Source organism: Falco cherrug, chromosome 19 (genome assembly GCF_023634085.1).
Source record: "Falco cherrug isolate bFalChe1 chromosome 19, bFalChe1.pri, whole genome shotgun sequence".
Lineage (NCBI taxonomy): Eukaryota > Metazoa > Chordata > Aves > Falconiformes > Falconidae > Falco > Falco cherrug.
Window position 1 is genome coordinate 2,548,637 of NC_073715.1, and position 24,422 is coordinate 2,573,058.

General features: G+C 53.6%; 1 protein-coding gene and 1 long non-coding RNA gene across 3 annotated transcripts; one reads left to right on the forward strand and one right to left on the reverse strand.

Moving 5' to 3' along the window:
* Window positions 1–212: 212 nt before the first annotated feature.
* On the reverse strand, window positions 213–17,142 carry LOC114016780 (uncharacterized). 2 transcript variants are annotated; one of them, XR_008729956.1, is made up of 7 exons: window positions 16,855–17,142; window positions 9,965–10,078; window positions 5,003–5,194; window positions 4,596–4,810; window positions 3,719–3,806; window positions 1,071–1,161; window positions 213–559 (listed from the first exon to the last, which is right to left on the reverse strand). It is a non-coding gene; the product is annotated as an uncharacterized LOC114016780 (long non-coding RNA). The 2 variants fall into 2 exon arrangements; XR_008729957.1 differs by having other exon boundaries at window positions 1,026–1,161.
* Window positions 15,549–22,527, forward strand: HJV (hemojuvelin BMP co-receptor). Its single transcript, XM_005442641.3, has 4 exons — window positions 15,549–15,869; window positions 17,767–17,928; window positions 19,061–19,563; window positions 20,377–22,527. The coding sequence occupies exons 2-4, from the start codon at window positions 17,835–17,837 to the stop codon at window positions 20,995–20,997; spliced, it is 1,218 nt and encodes a 405-aa protein (XP_005442698.3). The 5' UTR covers window positions 15,549–15,869; window positions 17,767–17,834; the 3' UTR covers window positions 20,998–22,527.
* The last annotated feature ends 1,895 nt before the right edge of the window (window positions 22,528–24,422 follow it).

A 24,422-nucleotide genomic window follows, 5' to 3' on the forward strand; every position in this document is an offset into this window, starting at 1 on the left:
TGGCATTGCCCATCAGCACCACAAATCTTGGGGATGTGGGCTGTACCGGGGCCAAGCAGCAAGCGCAGACCCCAGCCTGGGTCCCCTCCCAAATATTCAATTAAAACTTCTCTGGTGACGCTGCGGGTTCTCAGAGGGTGACCAGGCTCCCTCGTCCCCTGCCCTTGGCCATCCCGCCTCCACATGATAAACCACTGCTAATAAAACCGGTGGCGGGGCTAATATATCTGTAATCCGCCTTTGATACACGGGGGACCCGGTGTCGAGGGCAGCAGCAGCCCCAGCGCAGCGCGCGAGGTTAATCTCCGTGAAATCGTCCCTTCAGCCCGGCTTTTCTCTGCATGTCAAGACGTTGGGGCAGGGAGGGCAAAAGCGGCTGGGGGCACGGCCGAAGCGGCACGCACTGAGATGTCCATCCCTGTCCCTGGGGGATTTTACTCCCTTTTACCCTTAATTCTGGCCGTCGGCGCTTCTCTCTGGTGCCTCTCTGGGTCGCGGTGAGCCAGCAGCGTCCTTCCCAGCTGAGGAAAGCTTTGGATGCGGTGACACCAACACAAGTCTGAAACAGAACCTAAGAATTAAACCTGTGTAGAGCCCTGACGGGAAAAATCTGGGCTGAGCGGTGAAACCTCAGCCTGGAGGCGGTCAGGGGCTTCGTGTCAACAGTTGTGGAGTTTATTTAGGGCAAGCAGAGGAGGCAAAAAGTGTTTTCAGACAGAAACCCCCATCTTTTCTCATTTCAAATACCCACATCGTGACTTGGCAGGGAGACCCCGGGCTGTTCCCCTCCACAGCATGGGGCAGAGATTGGAACGACGGTGAAAGAGATGGAGGAGAAGTGAGAGAGGGAGGGATCTGGGGAAGGAGGGATGGATAGAGAACATGACATCCCTGGAAAACCAGGACATTTCTGGCTTGAGGGCATCTGTGCAGCTCCCCAGGACCCCATTCAGCTTGGCTATGGGCGAGATTTCCCCCTGGGAGCATGTTTCAAGTCGTCCCCAGATAAAAACCATCAGACCCACTTGCTCCAGCCCTCCCGGTCCTGGCACCGGGTCCTGCTGTGGTACCTGGCCGTGCTCCAGTGGTTCGAGCCTGGAGAGGCGATGTGCGGCGGGGCCTGGGGGGAGATGCAGCATCCTGCACCTTCTGTACACAGAGCTGGCCGAGAAACCATTTCGAAGGGAAAAAGAGAATGATATTTAAAAAAAAAAAGTAAAAAAAAAGTGGTGTCTTGGCTGAAGAAACATCCCCATTAGACACCCCGCAGCAGCGTGGCTCCCGGCCCCCTTCCATTGTCAGAGAAAGGTCAGCCCCTGACTAGTTAGTTATCATTAGCTAAGGCCAATTTAATCACGACGATTGTGTATAAATCACTGCGGACAGACAGGGCACTTTCCTCCCTCCCCGCCTCAAAGGTTGACAAACCTCCTGGACGTCTCCCCCCCCACCCAGCTCCGTCGCCTGCCCAGGGCTTTCGGCCGCTTTGCCAAATATTAAAGGATGTCGTAAATCACCGGGGCGCTGCCCATCCATCAGCCTGTCAGCCTGAAGATCAGGGTCACGGGTACGAAAGATCAAGGGCTGAGCAGGAATGGCAGCGGGGCAGGAGCAGGATGGACGGGCAGCGGCAGAGGCCAGGAGGTGTTGGGGATGGGAGGGATGTGGAGATGAGGCAGGAGGGATGAAGCGGCCCAAAACTGGCCCAGCTACACCCAGGTCCTTTTCACGGTGGCTTTTCCCACCTCCCTTGTGGACTGGCAACCTGATGCGGCAGATAAAAATCGAAGTTGGGGTTAGAAACTGGTGTCCTGTGGGGAAAAGAGGGTCCCATCCCACCCCAGGGCTGCCTGGCCTGCGCCAGCAGGATGCTCGGGCTTAAGGGTCTGGTTTCATCCACAACACCCCTAACGATGCCTCTTGCCCCACCGCTGGGGTTGGGTTTGGTACCCTGCCAAGCCAGCAATGGCAGCTGGCCGTCTCCGGCAGAGCCAGGGGAAACTGAGGCATGGAGAAAACCTCCCCATCCCCGCAGCAGCCACACAAAGCAGGACAGAGCCAGCGTCCCCCATCCACAGGGACCAGGACCCGGCCCAGAAGGGTAGAGCTGGACAACACATCCAACTTTTTCTCGCCTCCCTACCTTCTTTTTCTTCCCTTTTTATCCACTCCCCCCCTCCTCCTTTCTGGCCTTTTTTTTTTTTTTTTTTTTATTTCAATCTAATTGAAGGGGGGGGGTGTGGAAGATAAGAGCTGCCAGGGCTAATTACACCTCATTATTCCAAAGGATCTCTCACGCCTCACTTCTCCTCAAACGCCGGCAAAAGCGAGGGGGAGGGGGATGGCTATTAAGGGAAAAGCCTTGGTGGAAAACAAAGTTGGTTAATTCACACGGCGTGGCCTCGCGGCGGCTGTGTGGGGGCTCCCCTCCACCTCCCGGGGTGCCATGACCGGCTTGTCCCCACCATGGGGCCGCTTTGGTGGGGCCGAGCAGGGCTGGGGGGCTCAGGGGTCAATGGAGACCACCCTGGGGTGATGGGGCTGGTTTGGGGTGCTCTGAAGGCATCAAGGCCATGACCTTGTGTACCCCCGTGTCCTTGGGTGTCCCCACCTGGAGGTGGTCTGCTCTGGTAGATGGGCTTTGTACTAGGTGCTGAGGGTGCTGCCGCTTCACACCATGCCTCAGTTTCCCCTGCTCCATCCGTGGGCTAAATCCCTGTAATTTTCTAAAAATCATGCAGAAAATCCAGCGCAGCCCCAGGAGCCGGGATCCTGGCTGGAGCTGCAGCCTCCCCATGATTCAGAGGGAGGGTTTTAACCCCCAAATTTTTCTGGGGTCCTGTTAGAGCAGGATGGATACAGGGGTTGATTTCTTTAAGCATTCCTCTCTCCAGCCAGAAACCTTCCTGCCTGTTTTCCAGCTCTTAACTTGCTCTCCCCTTTGGGGAGAAATCCCACTGCTCCCAGCAGCTCGTACCCCAAAAAAAGAAAAGGGGAAGCTTCAGCCCCAGGCAGACGCAGGATGGGAGTGTACCGCTGCTGCCGACATCAGGGTGAGAGCGTGGCTGATGCATTAGGAAAAGTTACAGCAGTGGCTGTTTTCCACCAAAACCCATTGCGGGTCTGATCGGCATCTCTGCAGTCTCTTCTGCAAACCCAGCCTGCCTTCTCTGCACCATAAAATACAACTTTTACTCCCTCTAAGACACGTTTCCTCCATAAAAATCTCATGCTGCAAATTTGCTCAGCTCTCCAGGGCAGTTACTTATTTATATTAAAAAGTGGGGATTTGATTACAAAGCAAGAAATTTCCTATTTTGCTTTGCCAGTGAAGGCTCCAGCCCTGCCTGTGCAAAGCAAACTGCAAATCTTGCTATGAGTATGAGGAAGGTCCTAAAAAGTTTTCACACATGGGATAATTAATAGCGGTAATATCTGAAGGAGGAGGCTGGGGGTGGTAAAACTCAATATGGATGGGGAGAAATAGGGATTTTAAGATGTGTTTTGGGAATATTGTCCCGTGGCGGCTCCCAGATGCATCCCCAGCACCGACATTTCAGCTGGGAGAGGCTGAGACCTTCCTCTGCACAGATGCACGGCCAGGATCCAGGAGAAGGAGAAATAACTCCATCCCTGAATGCCTGTTGGGTACCAATCCCCGAAGTGTCATTAAAACAGCTATTGAGAACATCCCTGTTCTCCATTGCTGAATCCTTACCCTGTTTCTCCCATCGGCTGGGTTTTCTCTTCCCTCTCCAAGCTATTTTGGTGGTCCCAGCTCAGTCTTTCTAGCCAGGTATCTTGTCCTGTGGGAGATGTAAGGATAATTCAGATAATTCTGGTAATTTAGATAATTGCAGCTGCAAACATGCCTTTTCATTCTCCTGTTTTGTGCCCCAAAAGCCCTGACACCTTTTATTTAAATCCAGGAGGGCTAAATCCATCTCCTCCTTCTGTTTAAAAATCAAAAAGTAACCTTTAGCAAAAGCCAGAGAAGTTGATTATAGGAAATCTATAAAATTTCTATAAAATAAGGAGAGGAATACATCACTTCTTCGGGCTTGGAGGGACAGACTATGAATTTATAAAGAGGAGCGGTGGCTTAGAGCGGGCTGTTAGAGGATGCCACCAGCTTTAAGTCATGGCTCTTACCAGTTATTTTGAGATAACAACAGACAAAAAGAATATATAGGTATTTATCTGGAGGTCGCACATCACCCTAAATAGCCACCGAGCTGTAGGACCACTGCTTTACCCTTACTTTTCTAAGCACAAAAGCAGGAAGAAGGGGAAAAAGGAATTAAATCAAATAATCCTCCCCAGCAATGGAAATGAGTCCTTTTTTTTTTTTTTCCCCCTGGAAAAGCCCCCAAAACCAGCAGCTCCCTTCCCTGCTCTCCCCGTGAGAGCCTGCCGATGCTGACACATTTTCCCCAGCAAAACGATGTGTTGGTAAGAAATTATTTCAAGCCCACCTTGCTGGACTGTAACCTTTCCCCTTTGAGCCGACACAGAGTGGGAGCCCTTGTCAGACCCAGCAAGCACTGAGCAGGAAAATGAATGAACAAGTAAGCAAATTAAAAAGGAAAGATTACCGTCAATATTGCGTCGGTCTCAAGTTCATTAATTTGTGGTTTAAAAGGCTCAGAGGAGTGTTAAACAAATCTCATCTATGTCATGCTGCTGACACCTTTGTGCTTCTAACACCGCGGTGGAGAGCTGCTTTTATCCCAAGGAATTTATTTTTCCTCAGTGTTGCTGGTCCAGCACAAGCCGAAAGCAAATGTTGATTAAGTAGGCACAGGGATGCCTTTTAAATAAAAATAATAATGATTAAAAAAAAGAAATTAAATTACCCCTCATCGCTTTTAGCTTCCAAACTTATTTCTAAAAAAAAATAAAGGGAGGGTTGACTTGGACTTTTTCTGTTAGTTTTTTCCCCCCAAACACAGGGATGCCGTAGCGCTCATAAAGTTTATGGGTTTATGGCTTTATAGCTCACCGTGTCTAGCGGCAGCCGAAGTTGCGCAGGCTGCGTGTTCCCCGCTCGCTGTCAGCTCCCTGCACCGCTCCCAGCCTTTAACTTTTCCCTTTGCAATAGTCAACAGCATTTTCTGCAAATATTGAGGCAATCGTGCCTGTCCTTTGAAGGAAAAAAGCAACGAGTTCTCCAGCCCGGCACGCCTGCGCGGCTCTCTCGGAAAAGAACAGAAAAGACACTTGCAGATTAATACTATTAAGTAGGATTTAAAAAAAATAAAGGCAATTGAGGTTGGATAATGCCCTCCATAACAAACCAGCTCTATTCTCCAGTGCCTGGCAGGTCCTTGTGTGCCCAGGGGTATTTAGCATGTCTTTAACGAAGCTGAAAGCTTTGTATTGAAATTGCACTTTAGGACTATCCACGCTGTGTGCACTCATTGCCACCTGAGGAACAAGCAGCCGCGTAAAACCCACGGCAATTGGCTTCACAGGCGCCGTGAATGGCCACACAGGGTGCAAATCAGTGCAGCGCAAGGATAAAACCCTTAAAAAAAAAAGAGACTTCGGCCAGCCCAGAATGGGCACAGGTCTGGGGCAAGCCCCTCCGTGGTGCTTGGGTCTCTTATCTGGCTCAAATCCGGCACAAATTCACCCTCCACAACCTGCTGCCGGGTCTCCTCCACCCGCGGGAGCGGGGATAGAAAGGGGATGGAGGCAGATTTAGTGGATCCAACACACTCACCAAGCAGACAAGGTGTTTTTCCTTACAGGAACGTGCTTACCAAATTTTCAGGTATCTTTAAAAATGTATTTATTTTCCCCTCCAGTAAACAGCTGAGGCTTTAATAATTTCTTAAGATTTTAGAGGCTTTTACAATTGCTGCTTAAACTCCCCCAGACCCTACACAAGCAATGGATCAGTATTGCTACAAATAAATTTAGTTAAAAAAAAACCAGAAAGCTTCCAGATATAATCAGTATAAAGAACATCTGAAGTCAGTATTTTTTGCTATGATATCTGTGGAATAAGGGTCTTCTATGCCCACAGGTTTTGCCTCACCCCTACGAGCAGTGCTGTAGCCATTGAACATTCAATCCCACTGCCCCATTTGCCAAACACCAATTTTAATTCAGGTCCCCGAGAAGGCGACACAAAAAAAGGGCTTTTTGCAAATAAAATAAAATAAAATAAAATAAAATATTTGAAGCTGAGGGAGCAAGGACCTGCCGAGGGGGAGACAGAGGAAAGCAAAGGAACAAGATTCCCCAGGGGAGATGTGTCCTTTCCTGGGAAAAACAGCCAAAAGACCAAAATCAGAAGAATTAAAAATGCACGTGGTAGTGTCAGAGGACACTGAACATATTTTGCAATACATTTTGGGGGGGAATGAAGAGACATTCATGTCCACCCCAAAAAACCCACCCTTTTGTGTCTCTTCACGGTGCGTTGGGACTCAATTCTTTTTATCAGTTTTGAAGGGGTTTTCCCAAGTATTTTCAGTGGCAAAAACTCCAGCCAGCAAAGTCAGCCCAAACCCAAACTTTTCAGGGGGTTGGGGCACGTCTCTGCCCCCGGGCAGTCCTAAGCAAGACTTGCTTCCCTCGCTCGGTGAAAACAGCACTGGTTTTGATGCCAGTTCGATATTTCCTTCTGAAATCCCATTTTTCAAGCCTTCAATCCATTTCCCTGACAGCATTTGTTTTGTGGTCATCAGACAATATATTTACCACGCTTTCTTATCGTCCATTTTCTGGAAGACCTGATTGCATTAAAGATCTCTCACAAAGACAAAACCAAGGAGATGATTAATTCAAATCCAACGCAACCTATTTGGGAGTGTTTCTTTCACGAGATAACTTGGCTCAGAGCAGTCGTTGCACAGCAAATCTGGTTGAAACGCAGTCGGAAAGCCTTCAGCACGGCTAAGGACACTATAGAGCTCTATAAAATTTAATTTATTTGATTAATTTATTCCCCCCCACAGTAAAAATGAAAAGCCAGCAGGGTCTAACCTCAAGACTGGCAACAGGGGAATGGGAAAATAAAGCAGCGATGCAACAGGAAGATGCTTTCCACACCGGTTTCCCAACCTGCGGCAGCAAACGTCGGGCACGGCGGCGAAGCACTCGTGGGCGCAGGGTTGTCCCCCCCCTTTTTGCTTTTTTACCATTTTATTCTCACTTGCAAAAGGCAGAGGGATAACGCTAGGCAAAGACCTTAGCTGAGCAGTGTAAAACTGGGGTGGCACCTTCGACAGCGGCGGGTTTGCCCCAGGTTCGGTGCCGCCAGGTATCTGGGGACCCCCCAGGGTGCGCTGAGCCGCATCCCAGCGGATGAACCCCCTGGGACTCAAGGGGGTCCCGCTTCCCTGCACCGCCGCAGGGTCACCTTTGGGATTTGCCTAGAGTGTCTCAGAGGCAAAAACTAAAGCACCCTAAAGACAGCTCCCAGGCCTTTTTCCCATCGTAACAGCTTTGCCAGGTTTTTCTTGAATATTTTTAATTCCTCCTCCAAACTAGCAAAGACCCAGGTGAAAAGACGCGCAGGAAGGGCCAGCCGGCGCCAGGCACGGAGGAGGTTTGGATAGGGTTTGTCCTACAGCATCCCGCACCGCCCAGCATCCTCTGCCTGGGAGCTGCATCCCAGCCCCGTGCCCTGACATCCCGGGGAGCACGTCAGGGCATCTCGCGGAGCACCAGCGGCGGTGGGGGTGACTCAGGCTGCTGCCACCCAGTCCCTGCCTGCACCCAGCTCTGGCTGCAGCACCCCAGCGCATCTCCCTTCCCCAGCCTGACGCTTTTGTGTCCGCAGCTCTCTTTTTGAGTCCTCTTTCCTAGGGCTCCCGTTCCCACCAGCGCCTGTTTCTATCCCAGTGCTCACAGCCTTTGGGACCCATTTTAATTCCTTTCACAAAGAGCCACATGGCTTTTTTTTTTTCTCTCTCTCACTTGTTTTCCTTTGTGGGGGGATCAACACAGCCTCCTCCAGACTCTCAAGAGCTGACTCAAACATCCCTTAAACCACTATTCCTTTTTTTCCTCTGGTTGGGAAAAGCCACACAAAACACTAGGCATGGAGAAGACAACCAACAGATACAAATCAAGGGGTTGTCATGCTCTCCCCACCTCTTCCCCACTTGCACTTATTATTACATCTCTATTATTATTATTAATAATTTGTTATTATTTCTGGACTGAGGTGGATTTTGCTGCCTGCCAGCTGATACTCCAGCCTTGGCCAAAGTGAGCCGCGGTGGGTTGGCAGGCCAGCAAGTGGGCGCTGATTGACAAGTCTATTAAATTAAAAATAAACCAACCAGCCCAAGGTCCATCAGAGTGGATCCTGAGGGACCCACCACCTCTATCCGATATTTCCATATTAACCCCTTGCTGTCCTGCCTTATGGAAGTACAAAGGAAACACATCCTCACTTGGGAATGCTCCCCCCCACCCCTGTGCCCGGAAAACCAGCAAGGATGCTTTCACCAAAACAATAAATCACCACAATTTCCCTCCTCTTCATTTTCAAATGGAAAAATAAAAGAACACAGAAAACTGAGGGTGAGAATTTCCACTGGGGGAATGGATGAAAAGTTTGCCAGGCAGCTGGGATGTCGTGGCAAGCACAAAGATGCTACGGCCACTTCCCACTGCCAGCCGGCACCGCAATTTGCCACCAGCACCAAATTTGTTGCTTGAGGTGGGATGGCTCCTGGTGGGATCCTGTTAGGATTTCCCCCAGCAAAGCAAAGCAGCCGTGCTCTGCCTCTCCCTCTGGAGCGGCACGGTTTCGCCTGCCAGCTAACGCAACAGCATCTGAAGCTTTTCATTTCCACATGGCTGGACACGCTTGTTTCCCTCCCCAGGCTAAGCATCAGCTGAAGATTACAACTTTCTCACTGGAAATATTCAGACAGAAACTTTCCCCTCCTCAATCACTGTTTAAAAATAAATAACTCCAGACTGCAAAAACCGAGGAGAGTAAAACCAAGACCTTCGCACTGACAAACTCTTGCTTAATCACAGGAATCAATTAACCATCCCTCCCTCATTTTGCCTCACTTAAAACAGCCCTGCAAGTCCCCAGCACTGCCTTACCCCCGGGAGCTCCTGCTCATCCGAGTCCTAGCGCTGCCTCTAAAAGCACTGACGGATTTGCATAGCCGTGCCGGAGAGCTGCACTGGGTCGAGGGGACAGGGACAGCCTTTCCAGGCCCTGAATGGCATTGTGGAAAGGCAAAAAAAAACCCACTAAACCAACCCCAAACCAAAACCCAACCCTCTAATCTCTGGGGATTCATGCCTTTCAGTGCTACGGGCTGGATTCGGAGCCCTGCTTGCTGCTGGCGAGCCCCAAGGAAGCCACTCGAGACACTCTGCCCGATTTTGGGGCAAATTGCAAAGCCCTGCAGGGTGAAGTAGGTTGAACCCTGAGAGATTTTCCGTTTAGATGTGGGGGTTTAATCTGCTAATGCAGAACAGAAACGTCGAGGACTTTGGTTGGGATAACTCCCCCTCCGGAATGGCTGGGTGATGGGTGCCACAGGGTGGGTGATGGACAGCAGCGCCAGCCGTGAGGTTAAACCCACATGCCAAGGGTCTGGCAGGAGCAAGGCCCGCACCGCCGGCGTCTGCAAGCCCACGCGTGCCCTCCTGCTCCTCTGCTGCCGCACACAGCAGGCACCGCAACGTGGCACCTCTCTGTGCACGCCTGTCTCCACGCAAGCCCACCAAACACGCCATGCCCACGCTTACACACGCCATGCCCATGCTTACACACGCCAGCGAGCCAGGCGTTTCACACATGGCTCACGCTGGGCATTTCTGAAACACGGATGCTTTCCTACAGTTATTTCTGTGTAATCATGGAGGCAGCAGCACGGTGAGGAAAGGTCACGCCACATAAGGACCACACAAACCACACATGCATGTGGGGACATGTTTTCTCCCCCCGTGGGCTTTGCTGTGGTCCCCACGTTACCTGGGAGGGGAGAAGAGGTGGCGATGGCTGCGGGAGCATCCCCTGGCGAGGCAGCCCTGCCGGATCGCTCCTGCCCGGAGCCTGGCTGAGGGTTTCGGTCGCCTTGGCAGGAACCTGGTTTGCAAAGTGAAGTTCAACAGGTCAGTGGGGTCACCGTGAACTCCCCAATTTCTTCCTCCTTTCCCAGCCAAACCCCCCAACCCCTTCTTGGAGAGGAAGCCTCCCTGAATCCCATGTCACTGCTACCCAATTACACCAAATTTGACAAGTCTCTGGCTGATTTACTGTGGTTGCCGATCCCCCACGTGCTGGGGGGGGATATTTCTCTATTTCCCTGCCTAAACAAGCCCATAAATTGCAGACCATTTTGTTTTCCCCTTTCAAACCCAACCATTTCCAGGTATTCTTGGGCTGAGCTGGCACTGGCAGGAGCTCAGCTGGGAGTTCATTTCCTTCTCTTGCTCGGGAGCAAGGAAAAAACATTCCCTGAAGGTCCCCCTTGCTCCAGCCCATCTCTTCTCCCCCAGACCTCTGCTAAAGGAAGGTGATTTAAAATCCCTCGCCAGAGCATTTGGGAGGTCTGGAGACGGGCTGGGGGGCTCCTGGGAAAGGGTGTCATTCCATACGGCAGCAAACACAGAAGCGATTCCCCAGCTCCTTGCTAATCCATTTGTGCCCAGCCAAAGCCTCTCCATCAGCCACCGCCGCACGGCTCTGAGGGGAGGCCAAACTGGGCACCAGCTCAGAGCTGGGGACAGAATTTGGGAGATGCTGGAGCAGCGTGGGTGCCCCAGGGTTTGGGGAGTGTGGGACACTCTCCCAGGGATGCCTGGGGCTGGTTTTTCCAAGTCCCTTGCTCTTGGTCTTCCCGTTAGATGAGCTGCAGTGTGATGGAGCAAGCTCGGTCTTGGGGACCCCACGTGCGATGTGAAAGCAGGAGTGGGGAAACTGAGGCACAGAGAGGAAACCGAGGGTCCTTCAGTGCCCTTTTGGACATCAAACCCACCGGTTCCCAGGCTGCTGCGATGCCGAGGTGGGACCCCTCCCTCCTGCAGCCCCCGCGCTGCCTTTCCTCCCCTCCTTTCTGGCAGGTGGGCTGCGGAGCAGGCAGGGGAAGGGGACAGGGGAAGGGGACAGGGGCAGGCAGGGGTGGCCGCTGGCGGGCCGGCTGGCAGCCCCACTGCCACTCGCGAAGTGCTGCTGCCACCTCGTGGTACCGTGTCCCCAAAGTCCCCCGGCCAGCTCCAGGCCCCTGGCCGCATCCTGCACCCGGTGGAGCTGAGGGTGCACTCGCACCCGTGTCCCGAAGGTCCGCACGCACCCAGTGACGCCCGAACCATGCAGGGCCCAGACCTTCCTCTCCCACCACGCTATGTGGACACCAGGACTCTGCATCTTAAATGACCGGGAAACTGAGGCACAGAGGAGGCTGCCCGAGCTGGCTGGTGGCCCTCAGCATCCCAGCTGTATGCACGGGGCACTGCCACCATCACGCCCAGGGTCCGGCATTCAGGGGAGACCGAATGGGGCTGGGGACACATCCTGGTCCCCTTCCAAAGCAGTGGCTGCATCCAGCCCCATCTGCTCCCATCTTTTTTTAGCCCCACTGCGGCCGGCGCTTCCCTGCCCTGCAGCTGCCCAGCCCCGGAGCAGGTGCTTGGGGCTGGTGATTTATCCACACATCAGCATCTTGGGAGTGTCTCTGAGCAGTGTCCAAGCAAGGGCAGGGGAGCAGGATGGGTGGTCTTCCTCCAGAGGCAGCCAAGGGATGCCAGCCCCTCGTGGATGTGCCATCCTGTGGCTGGAGATGGCCAAGGGACCTGGGTCGCACCTTCCAGCAAGGCGGCTGAAGGATGCAGCTCCCTGGTTCTTCCCTGACCTTCTCAAGATCACTCCCCAGACAGAGCGCTGAGAATTCCGGTCCTCCCAGCATCTGTCCTTCTCCGGGACCTCCTGAGCTCCCCAAGCAAGGGACAGGGAAAGCTCCGGGCTGGAGAAACGTGGAGGAAGAGTTTAACTTAACTCCAGACTTGCATCTTCATTGGGTTTTCCCTCTCCCTCCTTGCAGAGCCAGGAGAACAGCTGCCTGCAGGCACGGGCCCTTTGCTCCCAGCCCTGCTGTGGCAGGGGAAGGTGCCCAGCCAGGTGCTCCCGTGCTTGAGGCGGCAGGTGCTGCTGAAAGAGCGGCCTGCCTTAAATCTCCAGCAATGCTTCATATTCCCAGCCTGCTTGTCTTTCCCAGAGCCTGGAGAAACCCCCCAGATCAGCAGCTCTGAGTGGTCCAACCGGGACCTCATGTCCATCTTGCACACAGTTTCCTCTGCCCACAGATTTTGAAGCACGCAGTTGGGAAGCCTTCGGCTCTCCTTCCCTTTTCCCTTCCCCTCCCCATTGGAATCCAGCTTTCGGGATCAAAAATACTGCTGGCTATTTTTAAAGCATCGACTTAGCCCCCTCTCCTCCAGCTCACAGTGACGGATCAGGCTGTCGTAAAGTTCAGCTGTTTTCTGCTCCCTCCGCACTGAGCCCACGGCGTTAACAGCCGTGATTCCCTCATCACTCCTGCCCGGAGCCAAACCCGTGCCAGGGGCCAGGATTCACGTCCGGAGGGTCTCGGGGCAATTGGTGGCCCATCCAAGCGGCAATTGCTGGGGTAAGTGGAGCACTGGGATCCTTGGCAGAGGTCTGGGGTGGGATGGATGGGGGATTTATGCCAACCATGGCGTGGCAAGAAGGGTGGATGCTTTGGATTTGAGCAGGCGCTGTGCAAACGGCCCGTCCGCTGCTGTGTCTGTACCTGGGGAGAAGAGAGATCCTCTCTTTCAGTTCTCCAGCAAATCCTGCCTTCCCCAGGCCCCTCTTCCAACTTGGATCCCAGCCCTGCGGCTCAGCTCTCCCTGCAGCTCCTGGGGGATGCTGGCTGCCATGCGGTGGTCCAGGGAGTGTGGGACAACATTCACAGCGTGGCTCCAACCTCAAGAGGCTGGCTGATCCCACTCGCCCAGGGATGCTCGGGAAAGGTGTGCAGAGCTCTCCCTGATGAAGGCTTAACTGAGCTGAGCTCAGAGCAATGCTGGTGGGTGGCAGAAGGGTTTGCTTGTGTCCCCAGCTCTGATGAAAGCAGACGAGCTCCTTGGAGACCTGATGCCTCTTTAGATCAGTTTTGCCGAGTCTCCCCATCCACACAAGCCACTTTGGGTGCAAACGCACCTGCGCTCAGACCAGGGCTCCTGGTAGCAGTGGGTTTGCGGACACAGCTGGTGCCAGCTCAGCGCCAAGCTGGGGCTGGTCTCCCTGAGCAAATTAAATCTCTAAAGCACCAGGGTTAAACCAAAACCCCCGCCAGACTCATTGCATTAGTGATGGTGCTAGAGCCAAGCCCGGACCGCACCGCCTCAGCCTTTGGAAGGATGACATTGCTCCAGATGACAATCCACAGGGGCAACACTCACAGGCAGAGCTGCACGTTACCTGCTTTGCACCAAAGACTACACAGCTGCCGCGATTAGGGTCTCTCCCTGCTGCCGGGGCATGGCAGGGCTTGGGAAAACCTCATCTTTTTGGGCCGGAGGTTCTGGGTGAGGCCAGCTGCTCCACAGCCCCCTCGGTGCCCGGATTTGGTGCCCCAGCTGGTGGGATCTGGTGCTTTGTGCCTCCTAAACCTCCAGCTGATTTTGCTGGTGGGAAGGAGGGGGGGAGTTGGCTTTCGGAAGCAGTTTGATCACAGATGCTTTTGTCTTGTTACCGTGACTCTGCCAGCTCGGGAGAAATTCCCAGCCTCCTCAGCCCAACATATGCCTGCAGCCCCCAGCTCGGAGAGCTGCTGCGCACTGCCAGTGTTAAAGCTGTATCAATGGCTCCATTTCACGGCATGGCCAGGATCCAGCACGTTGCCAGGGAGGTGCACCCACAACGCTGAGTCCCAGGGCTGTGAGGAGGGCCCTACAACGCGGCCTCTGGGCTGCAGCAACCTGGATATCCTGGTTGGGTTTCTCCGTTCAAAGTTTCCCCTTGTTTGTCCAAACGAAGTGGGTGGGTGGGATGCCAGGAGGCCTCCGCTCTCGCTGAGCCCAGATGGTACCGTCTGCTGTTCCAGAAGAATTCCCACCTGCCTGCCCCTGCTCCCGCCCCGTGTGTAACCGATTCCCTCGGTGGGTGTCTGAGCCTCCTCGCGCCGGGGGCTCGCTGCGGGGAAGCCTACGGCAGCCGATGGGAAGGATACCAGGCACCCGAGGCATGGCCAGGACATGGGAGGCTACACTAGGATATGGTCTTATTTTTTAAACAAGATTTTTTCCACTCCCTGGTTATCCCTTGTTACCAGGTAACGGAGACCCAGAGCACAAATATTGGGCAGGCAAAAGAGCTGTAAAGCCTCCATGCACCCCGGGAGCAAGAAAAAAAAAAAAAAAAAAAAGAAATGGGCATCTAAAACCTTCCTCCTCTGGTGGCTGTCGATGCAAATCCCAGCTGGGATTTGAACCCAAGCTGGTATTTATTCTTTGTTTTCCTTTCCTCTACCCATTGCCCCCAAGGAAGATGTACCGTTACACTTAAAACAGGAGCCTGGCTGTAGATTTAAGCTTGTTCTGCAATAAGCAGCCACGATCCCTCCTTTTCTCCCCAATTCCCTGTGTGAGGAGTAGGGGACAAAGATATTCCCCCCAGAGGGGCGCGGTGGTACCTGTGGGGGGGTCGGTTAAGCTCGGTCTGCTCTCCCAGGCTCAGGTTGGCACGAGGCTCCTGGCACAAATGCATTGAGGGCGCTGCAGGTCTGTGAGGCTTTGCTCCCTGCCGTGAGGAGCAAGACCTGGAAAACACTAGGAATTTGGTTTAGGAGGCAGGATGCGTTTCTGAATGGGTTCCCAAAGGGGCCTGTGGGTGCTGGGGCACTGAGGGACCTACTTTCAATCCCTGCCCTCCAGCTGTAATGGCCACGGATCCTAAATGGACAGGCCACCCCTGGAAAAGCCCAGCACGGGCATTTCCCCACCATTTCTCCTCTTCCACTTAGCTGCTGGATGGGGTTAAATCACGACAAGGGGGTTGTGCAGCTGCTCTCTGCACCCAAGTCCTTGCAGGTGGACTTTTGGGAACCCAGCTGGCTCAACCCAGCGTTCATCGACCCCTGGGGACACCGGCCACCTTTGGCCCGTGCCATGTTTGTGTTCAGGACTCGGCTCTGCCCCAGGAAGGGAACCTACACAAGAAACGGCTGAGAGGGTGCTCCCTGGAGGGATACATCCCACAGGGAAAAGCACAGTGCCTTTCCAGAGGGACTCACTCCACAGGGGTGCAGGTGGGGAGACTGCAGTGCCACCCAAGGAAGGACTAACACCCAGTACCACCAGTTAGCTCCAAGGAAGCCAGCTCCCCCAGCCTGTGCTGCACCCCATGAGTGACATGACCCCACACCACAAAGTACCATCACCCAGGCAGGTCTGGGGGCTCCCACCACCTCCTCAGGCTCCTCTGCCCACCCCCACCCACCCCGGCTGTCACACACTGTCTCCCTCTGCCCGCTACGCTTGCTGTTCTTGGCTGGGTTTTAGCCTGTCTAAATTTAGGTGGATCTATTTCAACACCCATCCTCTGACCTGCGGGGGGAAGAGGACGGAGCAAAGGTAGCTGGGGAGGAAGAGCAGGGACCGCAGTGCCCTGCAGCAGGGTCTGCTCCCTGCGTCCCCGGCCAGGCTTTCCACACCAGCACCCTGGATTTTATCCGGCTGTGAGGCCATGGAAGCGCCCAAGACTGAGACTAGCATTTTCCTGGCTGTTGTCCCATGGATCACTCTGGCTGTCACTTGGGGTAGAGCTGGGTGACAAGGACAAGCCAACCCGTGTCCACCAGGGAAGGTGCTCCCCGCACTGGGAGCCAGCTCGTCTCCGGAGAAGGCCGATGCAGGTGAGTGGGGCTGTGGCAAACCAAGGGCAAGGACAAGGCTTCAAGGAGCAGGACATCGGCACTGGCACCCAGGGGTGTTCCAGGGTCTGGTGGACCCAAACAGAGGGAGGGCTGGGGTGCCCAAGCACCCCTTGCCACCCTGCCACCATCCATCTCCCCTCACAGGTGGCATCACCTTGGGCTTGCAGAGCATCTCTTAACTGCTGCTACTGCCTTTCTCCTAACACCACCGGGGTCAGGACATCCCAAAGGAAACCCTGCTGCCTGCAGGACTCACGGCAGGGCCTCTCCTTGCCCCTAGCTGGAGCCACGCTTCTCTGCAACACAGTAACTGGCTGTTTATGTGCTAAGCGTTGTGCCCGGGACAGGTCCCCTGCGCGTCACCACCTCCAGGGGATCTGGGGGTAGCGCCGAGAGGTCACTAGCTCCTGTGAGCTCCAAGAAAGATGCTCAGTCTGGTCAGACAGGGTCAAACCAGGTAGGGTGGGATGTGACAGAGCAAGTGCTGGGCACTGGGGGAGGATCAGAGCACGCAGTCAGTCTGCTTGTACCTCTCTCACCAGCACGCATCCAACACGAGCCTAATTCCCAATTCCCAGTACGGGGTCTCATGTCCCTGTGCCCCAGGGCTACAGAGACCCCTTTCCCCCTTTCCATGTGGTCGGCTCAGCTTGTCCTCACTGCCAAGAGCAGCTGGCAGCCAGAGCATCGCCAGCAGGGTTGAAGCATGTTTTCACTCCAGACATCTGCCCAGTTAGCCATTAATCCAGCTGGCAGAGGAACAAGAGGGGCCGCCAGCACTCGGCGACGTCACCGTGCCAGCCAACACAACTAACGGTGGTTGTTTGACGGCTGCAGCCACGGCAAAGGAAGCTGAAAGGTGCTAGACAGAGCAGGTTGGACTGTGATTTCTTCCTTTTTGAAAACAAAATGAGAATTGCATCTCTTCTCCCCCCTCCCCACCTCAGTTGTGGCTTACACTTACTAGCAATCGCGGTGTCAGTAATAGCAGCTCCTCAGGCTGCCCAGGGTACCAGGCACATCACCATGAACATTAGCTTCTGGCAACCGGCATCCCACACGACCTAAGGGGTAGGAAAAAAAATAATTTAACAATTTCACATACAGCAGTTTCAAAAGGACCAAATAGCAAAAGGGTATTTGACTAACAAGTGACTAACAACCGGCTGTTAAAATAAGCCACCAAGGACTCAAATCCCCAGCCAAGATGAAGCACAAGGGAAGTTAATTTTTCTTGCGGCCGCACCTCTTCCCACTGTGGGGATGGGTGCAGCTTCTTGCACTCCCTCTCCAGCCACCTCGAGCCCCTCCATGCCCAGGGAACAGCCAGAGCGAAAAGGTGGACTGAGAGCACCATTCCCAGCACTGAGGGAACCTGGACACAGGGTTTTGGTGGAGCCAAAGGCATTGCTATCATGGCACCCACACTTCTAATTTGGCTTTTCAGCTCCCGTCCCCTTGGATGTTGTGCTCCAAACCTTTGTTTTGGTAGGGGTGGCAGCAGGCCAGAGGCAGCTCAGGCTGCGCCTGACACATCGGATGGTTTTGGTCCTCCCTGCACTCATCGGCTGCTCCGAAATCTCTCCGAGCCCCTGGAGCTCGCTGATCCTCTCCAAGGGCAGCTGGAAGCTTTAACTTTTTGACACACTGAACTACACAGCACAGCTGCCTCAGGGTGGAGGATGAGAGCTGTTGTGGTTGAGCACAGTGAAAAAAAAAACCCGAAACGCCTGGGATTTTGCTCAAAAGCTCACCTCCCCCCGAGAGGCAGCAGTGCAGCCAAGCCCTGCAGGGCCACGTTTGGCAGCTGCCTGGATGCTGGCAGCAGCTCACATCTGCTGGCACCTCTCAGATCCCACCTCCACTTTGCTTCTAGGGGACCTGCTGAATGAAGCCGAGACAAGCCAGCGGGTGAGCAACCCCCCAGGCCCTGCATGGATTGGAATGGGGAAACCTGCCCGCAGTAAGAGCCCAGGGCAGCTGGAAAACCCCAGCTTCTACCTCCGAGCGCTCTTCTTCCTCCTCTTCTGCAGGCATGGTAAGGAACTGCATGGACAGAGCCATGCCAGAGCCACATCCCTGGCAACGATACCCATGGGGAGCTGCAGCCCCAGGGCACAGGGAGGGTACAGCCATGGCAGGGCTCCTGGGAGGTGATGGAACACACAGAAGATCCCCTCCTCTCACCACAGCCACAAGGCTCAGGCAGTAGCAGGGAGCCCTCAGCCCACTGCAGCCAAAGGGAAGGGCAGGCAGCCGTCCCACCAGCATCACCTGCCCCTCTCAGGGCAGCCTCCACCATGAGAGCATCCCACTGCTCTCCTGCAGCGGGCACATTCCCTCCCAAGATAAGCACAGGGATGAGTCAAAGTTCCAAGGTCTTCAGTGAGAGGCACCAGCTTTATCCACCACTCAGCCCCTCGCTATCCCTTCCTGCCCCCAAGATGCAGAGCAGGACCAAAACCTGCATCCTGCAAAACCTAAACTCATCCCCCAGCCCTTTGCCCAGCTTACTAGGGCAGCTATCCCTTATAACCCCTCTGCTTAATGAGCTAAATCATCCCTGCTGGGGCGAGCTCGTTAGCTCTCCTGGAGCTGTGGCACATGGCACTGCTTTCCACAGCACAGAGAAATCATGTTTGCGGGGCTGGGTGTCACTGGTGCAGTCAAGCCTCTTGTGACAGAGTGATGGCACGGCCTGGCAAGGTTGGAATGGGAAGAAGGGGTTTCCCAGCTCAGAAATTCCCGTTTGTCCCCTGGCAAGCCCTGGGGCGAAGAATCTCGGCCTGAGCCACGGCCCAGGGCCACAATCACAACTGTTACCCTGGCTCTCGGCCGTGCTCATGCCCCAGGTACAATCTTACATCCCAGTTGCTTCAGGACACCCCTTTGGCCCCGTGACTTTCCCCAGGCTGTCCTCTGTGCCAGGCTCCAGCCCGTTTCTGCAGCAGGCAACCCTGGATTTGTTCCCCCCAGACACGTAAGAAGCAGCAGGTCATTCCAACTGGCCACTGAGTTTGTTAAAACAGAGAGATTAGTGCTTCCAGAACGTGTCTCCATCGTGAGATCACGAGTGGGTCAGGTGGTGGGGGCGGTGGGAGGAGAAGGGGCTGCCCTTCCCCACCCCTACAGCTCTGCCGGGATGTACCGAGCCATTCCGTCTCTCCCAGTTTCTTCCCAGTGCAAGATCCTGCGTTGCAACTCGGAGTACGTGGCTGCCACCCTCAACCTGCGTGGCTCCAACCGGAACGCAGCGTACTGCAACGCCCTCCGCTCCTACTCCCACTGCACCCGCAAGACAGCTCGCACGTGCCGGGGCGACCTGGCCTACCACTCCGCTGTCCACGGCATTGAGGACCTCATGATCCAGAACAACTGCTCCAAGGAGGGTCCCACATCGCCCCCCCGGCCCCGGCCCCCAGCCCCCAACCATCAGGGCTTTGAGTCTCTCGATATCTGCAACTACGAGAAGAGTTTTCTCTACAAGCACGGCCAGCCCCCCAGCTACCAGCACTGCGCGGCTTTTGGGGACCCCCACATCCGCACTTTCCATGATGACTTCCACACTTGCCGAGTGGAGGGCTCCTGGCCCCTCTTGGACAATGACTACTTGTTTGTGCAAGCAACCAGCTCTCCGGTGGCCAAGGGGTCCAACGCTACGGTCACCAGCAAGGTAACGCTCGTGCATAGGGCTTGGAGGCAAACCCATACACCTCTGGGATGCACCAACAGCTTAGGGCACCCCCTTACGCTCCCTGAAAAGGCTGGGGAGGGCAGCAATAGCTTCAGCTAAACCCACACAGGATCAGGAACAAATGTCTGCAGGAACAAGTGGGATGGAGGTCCATGAGGGGACCAGAGAGACCTGCAATGCTCCCCTTGCAGGCTGGGGATGGGTTACAGTGTGGTCCATGGGTTACCCACATGCAATCGACCCAGGCTTAGCTCCGTCTCAGTCTTCAGTTGCTTAAATGGCATTAAAGAAAGAAGGAAATGAAGGAAGGAAAAAAGGAAACATTGCTGCTTTCCCCAAAGGGCTGCAGCAATGTGGGAGAGACAGTCTGGGGCAGAGGGGGATGCATTGGTGAGGTGGCCATGTGCAATCAGCTTTGCCCTCCTGTAGGTAGCTGTTACCTGGGATGGGGACATGGCCGCGATGCTCATGCCCAGCAAGCGAGATCATAGTGTCACAGAATCATTTAAGTTGGGAAAGACCTTTAAGATCGAGTCCAGCACTGCCAAGTCCACCACTAAACCGTGTCCCTAAGCGCCACATCTACACATCTTTTAAGTGCTTCCAGGGATTGAGACTCAACTCTTTCCTGAACACCTGTGGAATCATGTGAAATGGTCTTTAAAAAATAATAAGGGAAAAACTTGTGAAGAAAAAAACTCAGGGTAGCCAATGTTTTCTGTCCCCCAAAATCGCGTGCGCAGAAATCTGAATCACTCTCTATTCAAATCACCTCTGATCTGCTCTCTGCAGCTCACCATCATATTCAAGAACATGAAGGAATGCATCGACCAGAAGGTTTACCAGGCCGAGATAGACAACCTCCCGGCAGCTTTCGAGGATGGCTCGGTGAACGGGGGCGAGAGGCCAGGCGGCAGCAGCCTGGCCATCCAGGAGCGCAGCCCCGGGCGGCACGTGGAGATCCGTGCAGAGTACATCGGCACCACCATCGCTGTCCGTCAGGCCGGCCGCCAGCTCTCCTTCTCCATCCGGGCAGCTGAGGAGGTGGCACGTGCCTTCACGGAGGAGCAAGACCTGCAGCTCTGTGTGGGCGGTTGCCCCCGCAGCCAGCGCATCTCCCGCAGCGAGTGCTGCCGTGGCCGCCTCGCAGCTGAGACGGCCCGGGCACTCTGCAAGGAGATGCTGCCTGTGGAGGACGTCTACTTCCAGTCATGCGTCTTTGATGTGGTAACCTCAGGAGATGCCAACTTCACCATGGCGGCTCATGGAGCTCTAGAAGACGCCAGGGTCTTCCTTCCCAATGCTGAGAAACTGCACATCTTCCAGGCTGGGGCAGGCTGCCTGTGCGTCTCTTCTTCCTTCTTCCTCCTCCTCCTCACCTCTGGCCTTTGGGCTGTTTTGTTGCACTTTTAACTCTCGCTGGCATTGCAATATACAGTACAGTCCACAGGGGTAACCCGAGAGAGCTGCTGACTCAGACCCATGCCTTGCAGATCAAGAGAGAAGCCTTACACCTCGGATCAAGTGTCTCTGTGGCAAGGAGGAACCAGAGACCCAGACCTCTGGAGAGGGGAGCGCTGGAGACAAAAGATAGTGAGACACTGGTTTGCATCCACCTGTTCTCGCACATATGACACCAGTTGAACCTGGTTCCTCTCCTGAAGGCAGATCACATTTTTTTCTGTTGGATTCTGATGTGTTTCTGTTTTCTAAAGATGAGCACATTGCAGCTGTATCAAAGACAAACAGATACTACACATTTAGGAAACCTCTCTGCCCCTCAAAGCCTTTCCATAAACTTGCTTTACACCCTTCTTCCAGTGTTTCTACAGTTGACTTTTACTCAGGAGCCCTACAGATTCAGAAATAATGGGCTCAAAGCCCAGATCCCAATTTTTAACAGTCAAAAAATGTTGTTTGGTGGATTTGGGGCCCCTTGATCCAGCTGCTACCAAAGCAATGCAAGAGGGGAACAAGCCAATAAGTTGGTTATCAGAGTGTTGTGACCAAGTGGAGATTTTTGAGCTAGAAATCAACCATTTCATCCTGTATTCTTCTCTCTCTGGATTAGTAATGTGCTAATTTCCAGCGCTGGGAGCTGCAGAGCGCTGGTCTCTGACATTTCAGGCTACCGTTGCTATTTTTCCTTGTTGTCTTGGCACCTGTCTAGGACTCAGTATAGCCAGTTCTGGACTTTGGACCAGCGTTGAGTTTCAGTAAGGAAAGATACCCCTTGGTATTCTTCTCCCTTGGGCCCAACTTTCTCTGTCAGTGTCACAACCCTGCTCAAATCCAACCCAGCCTGAGGGTTTCACTTGCAAAAGCGAATTAGTAATGAAGACGCGGAGCTGGCAAAAAGCCATATGACTGTAGCTACTAGCTAGGGAGCTACTAGCAGATGTATATAAATACAGAGGTGAGGCCAAATGAGATGTTTAATATATTTAAGAGGTTTTAAGTAAAGCAGCTAGAGTTCTATATGATAAGAATTATTTTCCATATGCAAGGACTTTTTTTTTTTTTTTTTTTTTTTTAATAAAGAGGGCTCACATTAAAAACTTTGCCATTCCTGTCCTGCGGAGCCGTAAGAAGAGCCTTGTGGAGGCGGATAATTAAGCTGGCAGACACAGGGGGAAGGAGAATTGCAGATCATTCAGGTACAGAAGATCTGTCAAGCTGTAAAGGGGGGTTTCACCGTTCACGTTTCAGTACATCTGCAGTTTCTTTGGTCAGTCGATTTTGCATTATTTTCTCCTCTGGTTCTTCTGCCGAGGGCACAAAGAGTAAATACAGAAATGTTTCTTAGGTATCTCAGCATATTTCCTCCTTCAACACACACTCAAAGCACACGGTGACTAGTGAGGGTTTCTCTGTTTCTTGTATGGTGTTCTCGCTAATCCCTGAAGGTTTTGACATTAAAGGTGTCTATTTTTGAAGTCCTCATTTCCTGTCATCTGTCTCTTTATTTCTTTGGTCGGCAGCAGCAGGTGAAGATAATAATATCTCGCCTTCCACCCACTGCTCCTTTTACTCCAGAGCATTTTGCGGTCTATATATACATACACGGAATGGGGAGAGGAAGCCAGCCTGCCTTGCTGCTACGCTTCCCATGGGAGCACCACTTCCCATAGGGATAAAATCCTCAGGATCCCTGAGGCTGCAGGGTTGATAGTGACAGAGCTTCTCATAGAAAGGGGACGGACTTCATCCCATAATAAAAGGTAGCCAGGGTGCAAAACAGCAGCTCTTGGACAGCACACAGCGACGCTTCGCAGCTGCCAGACACAGCGTCATGGTCATGCCACAGGGATGGATTTTACGATGCACAATCTAATTATCCTTTAGATTTTGGCCAACGGAGCCAATCAACAAGAATGCCATGGGGAAAGGAGGGCTCTCCTAATGGAGAGATAAGGATCTCACTGGCTGATGACCCTTGCAGGTGAGCAAGGCCACACTCACCCCCCAGACCCAGCCTCTTTGTACCTCCATGTCATAAAAAGGGGACAGAAGAGTCCCCAGGATCCACCAGCGGTGGAAGTGATCCTGCACAAGCCCTGGGCACATGGGCATGGCAGGGCCTGGCCCACCACGTGTCTCATAGCTCCTTCCCGACTGAGGAGCATGGTGATCGCTGACCCAGAGCTTTGCAAGAGAGCTCTTATTTACTCACTCTTCCCAACCTGTTCATGAACTTCCCACCCAGGAAGGGGGCAATGAATTGGGCTCCAAGGGCTTTGCTCCCACTGAAAAGAAAAGCAGAGTTTCCTGGGCCTGCCTGGGAAAGGTGGATTCAAGACCCTTCACAATCACCCACCTGACAAACCCCAAAGCCCAAGAGAATCACAGAATATTTCAAGTTGGAAGCGACCTGTAAGGACCATCAAGTCCAAGTCCTGGCTCCTCGCAGGACTGCCTAATAAAAAAACATATAACTAAGGGCATTGTCCAGATGCTCCTTGGAGAGAGAACTTTGGCCAGCTCCCTCTGGAAAAGGTGAGCTGGACCACCTTGAGCAGCTCACGGAGGTCTGACGCTCTGACAGTGGTCGGAGCAGGTATTTGGGGAGTCGCAGCACCTCACAAGGCCACTACCTCCCTCACGCACGATGCAGATGCTTAAACCCGAGCTGCAGCCTGGCTAGGGTCCAGCACCGCTGAAGGAACGTGCGCAGCGTTGAATGGGTTTATGCCTGTTCTCCCAATTGTTCTGTACTCTGCATCCTCAACTTAATGACTGCAGAGGAAGGAAGACCTTTCAAAGATGTGATAAAGTCTGTAAGTAGAAAAGAGACCTTTCCACCCCTGACAGATTGCAGTCTGAAATAAAGAAGTGGAACGTAGGCGTGGATCCAAGCCCCACTGATGTCAACAAGAGTATTTCCATTGACGTCAGCAGACTCTGGATCGAGCCCTCGAATTTCCTAGCATATGTCACCTGCTAAAAAAGACACCAGCGACGCTGGCCAGCATTTTCCAGAGAGCCCAGTTTGGGCTGTTCTGCATCCAGATGCCCAACCTGGGTGGTTAGAGCAAGGGAATTCCCAGTCTGGATCAGACATGGGGTGTGCCAGCCCTGGTAGGTGGCTGTCAACAGCAGCCAGCACCGGGTCTCGCAGGAAGGTGTGAGAAGTCTGGGACAATCTGCTCCTCTTACATCCCGCCTCACTCATAGTGAAGAGAAATGCCAAGGCCTTGGGGCATGAGGTGTAATAGCCAAACCTGAATCTCCATTAGCAGCTGTTTCTATGTGTCATAAACCAGCTTAATCATCTCAAGTGGCCATGTTTGCCAGCTCCCGGCGTGGCAGCGAGGGCATACAGTTGCAGAAGTTGGAGC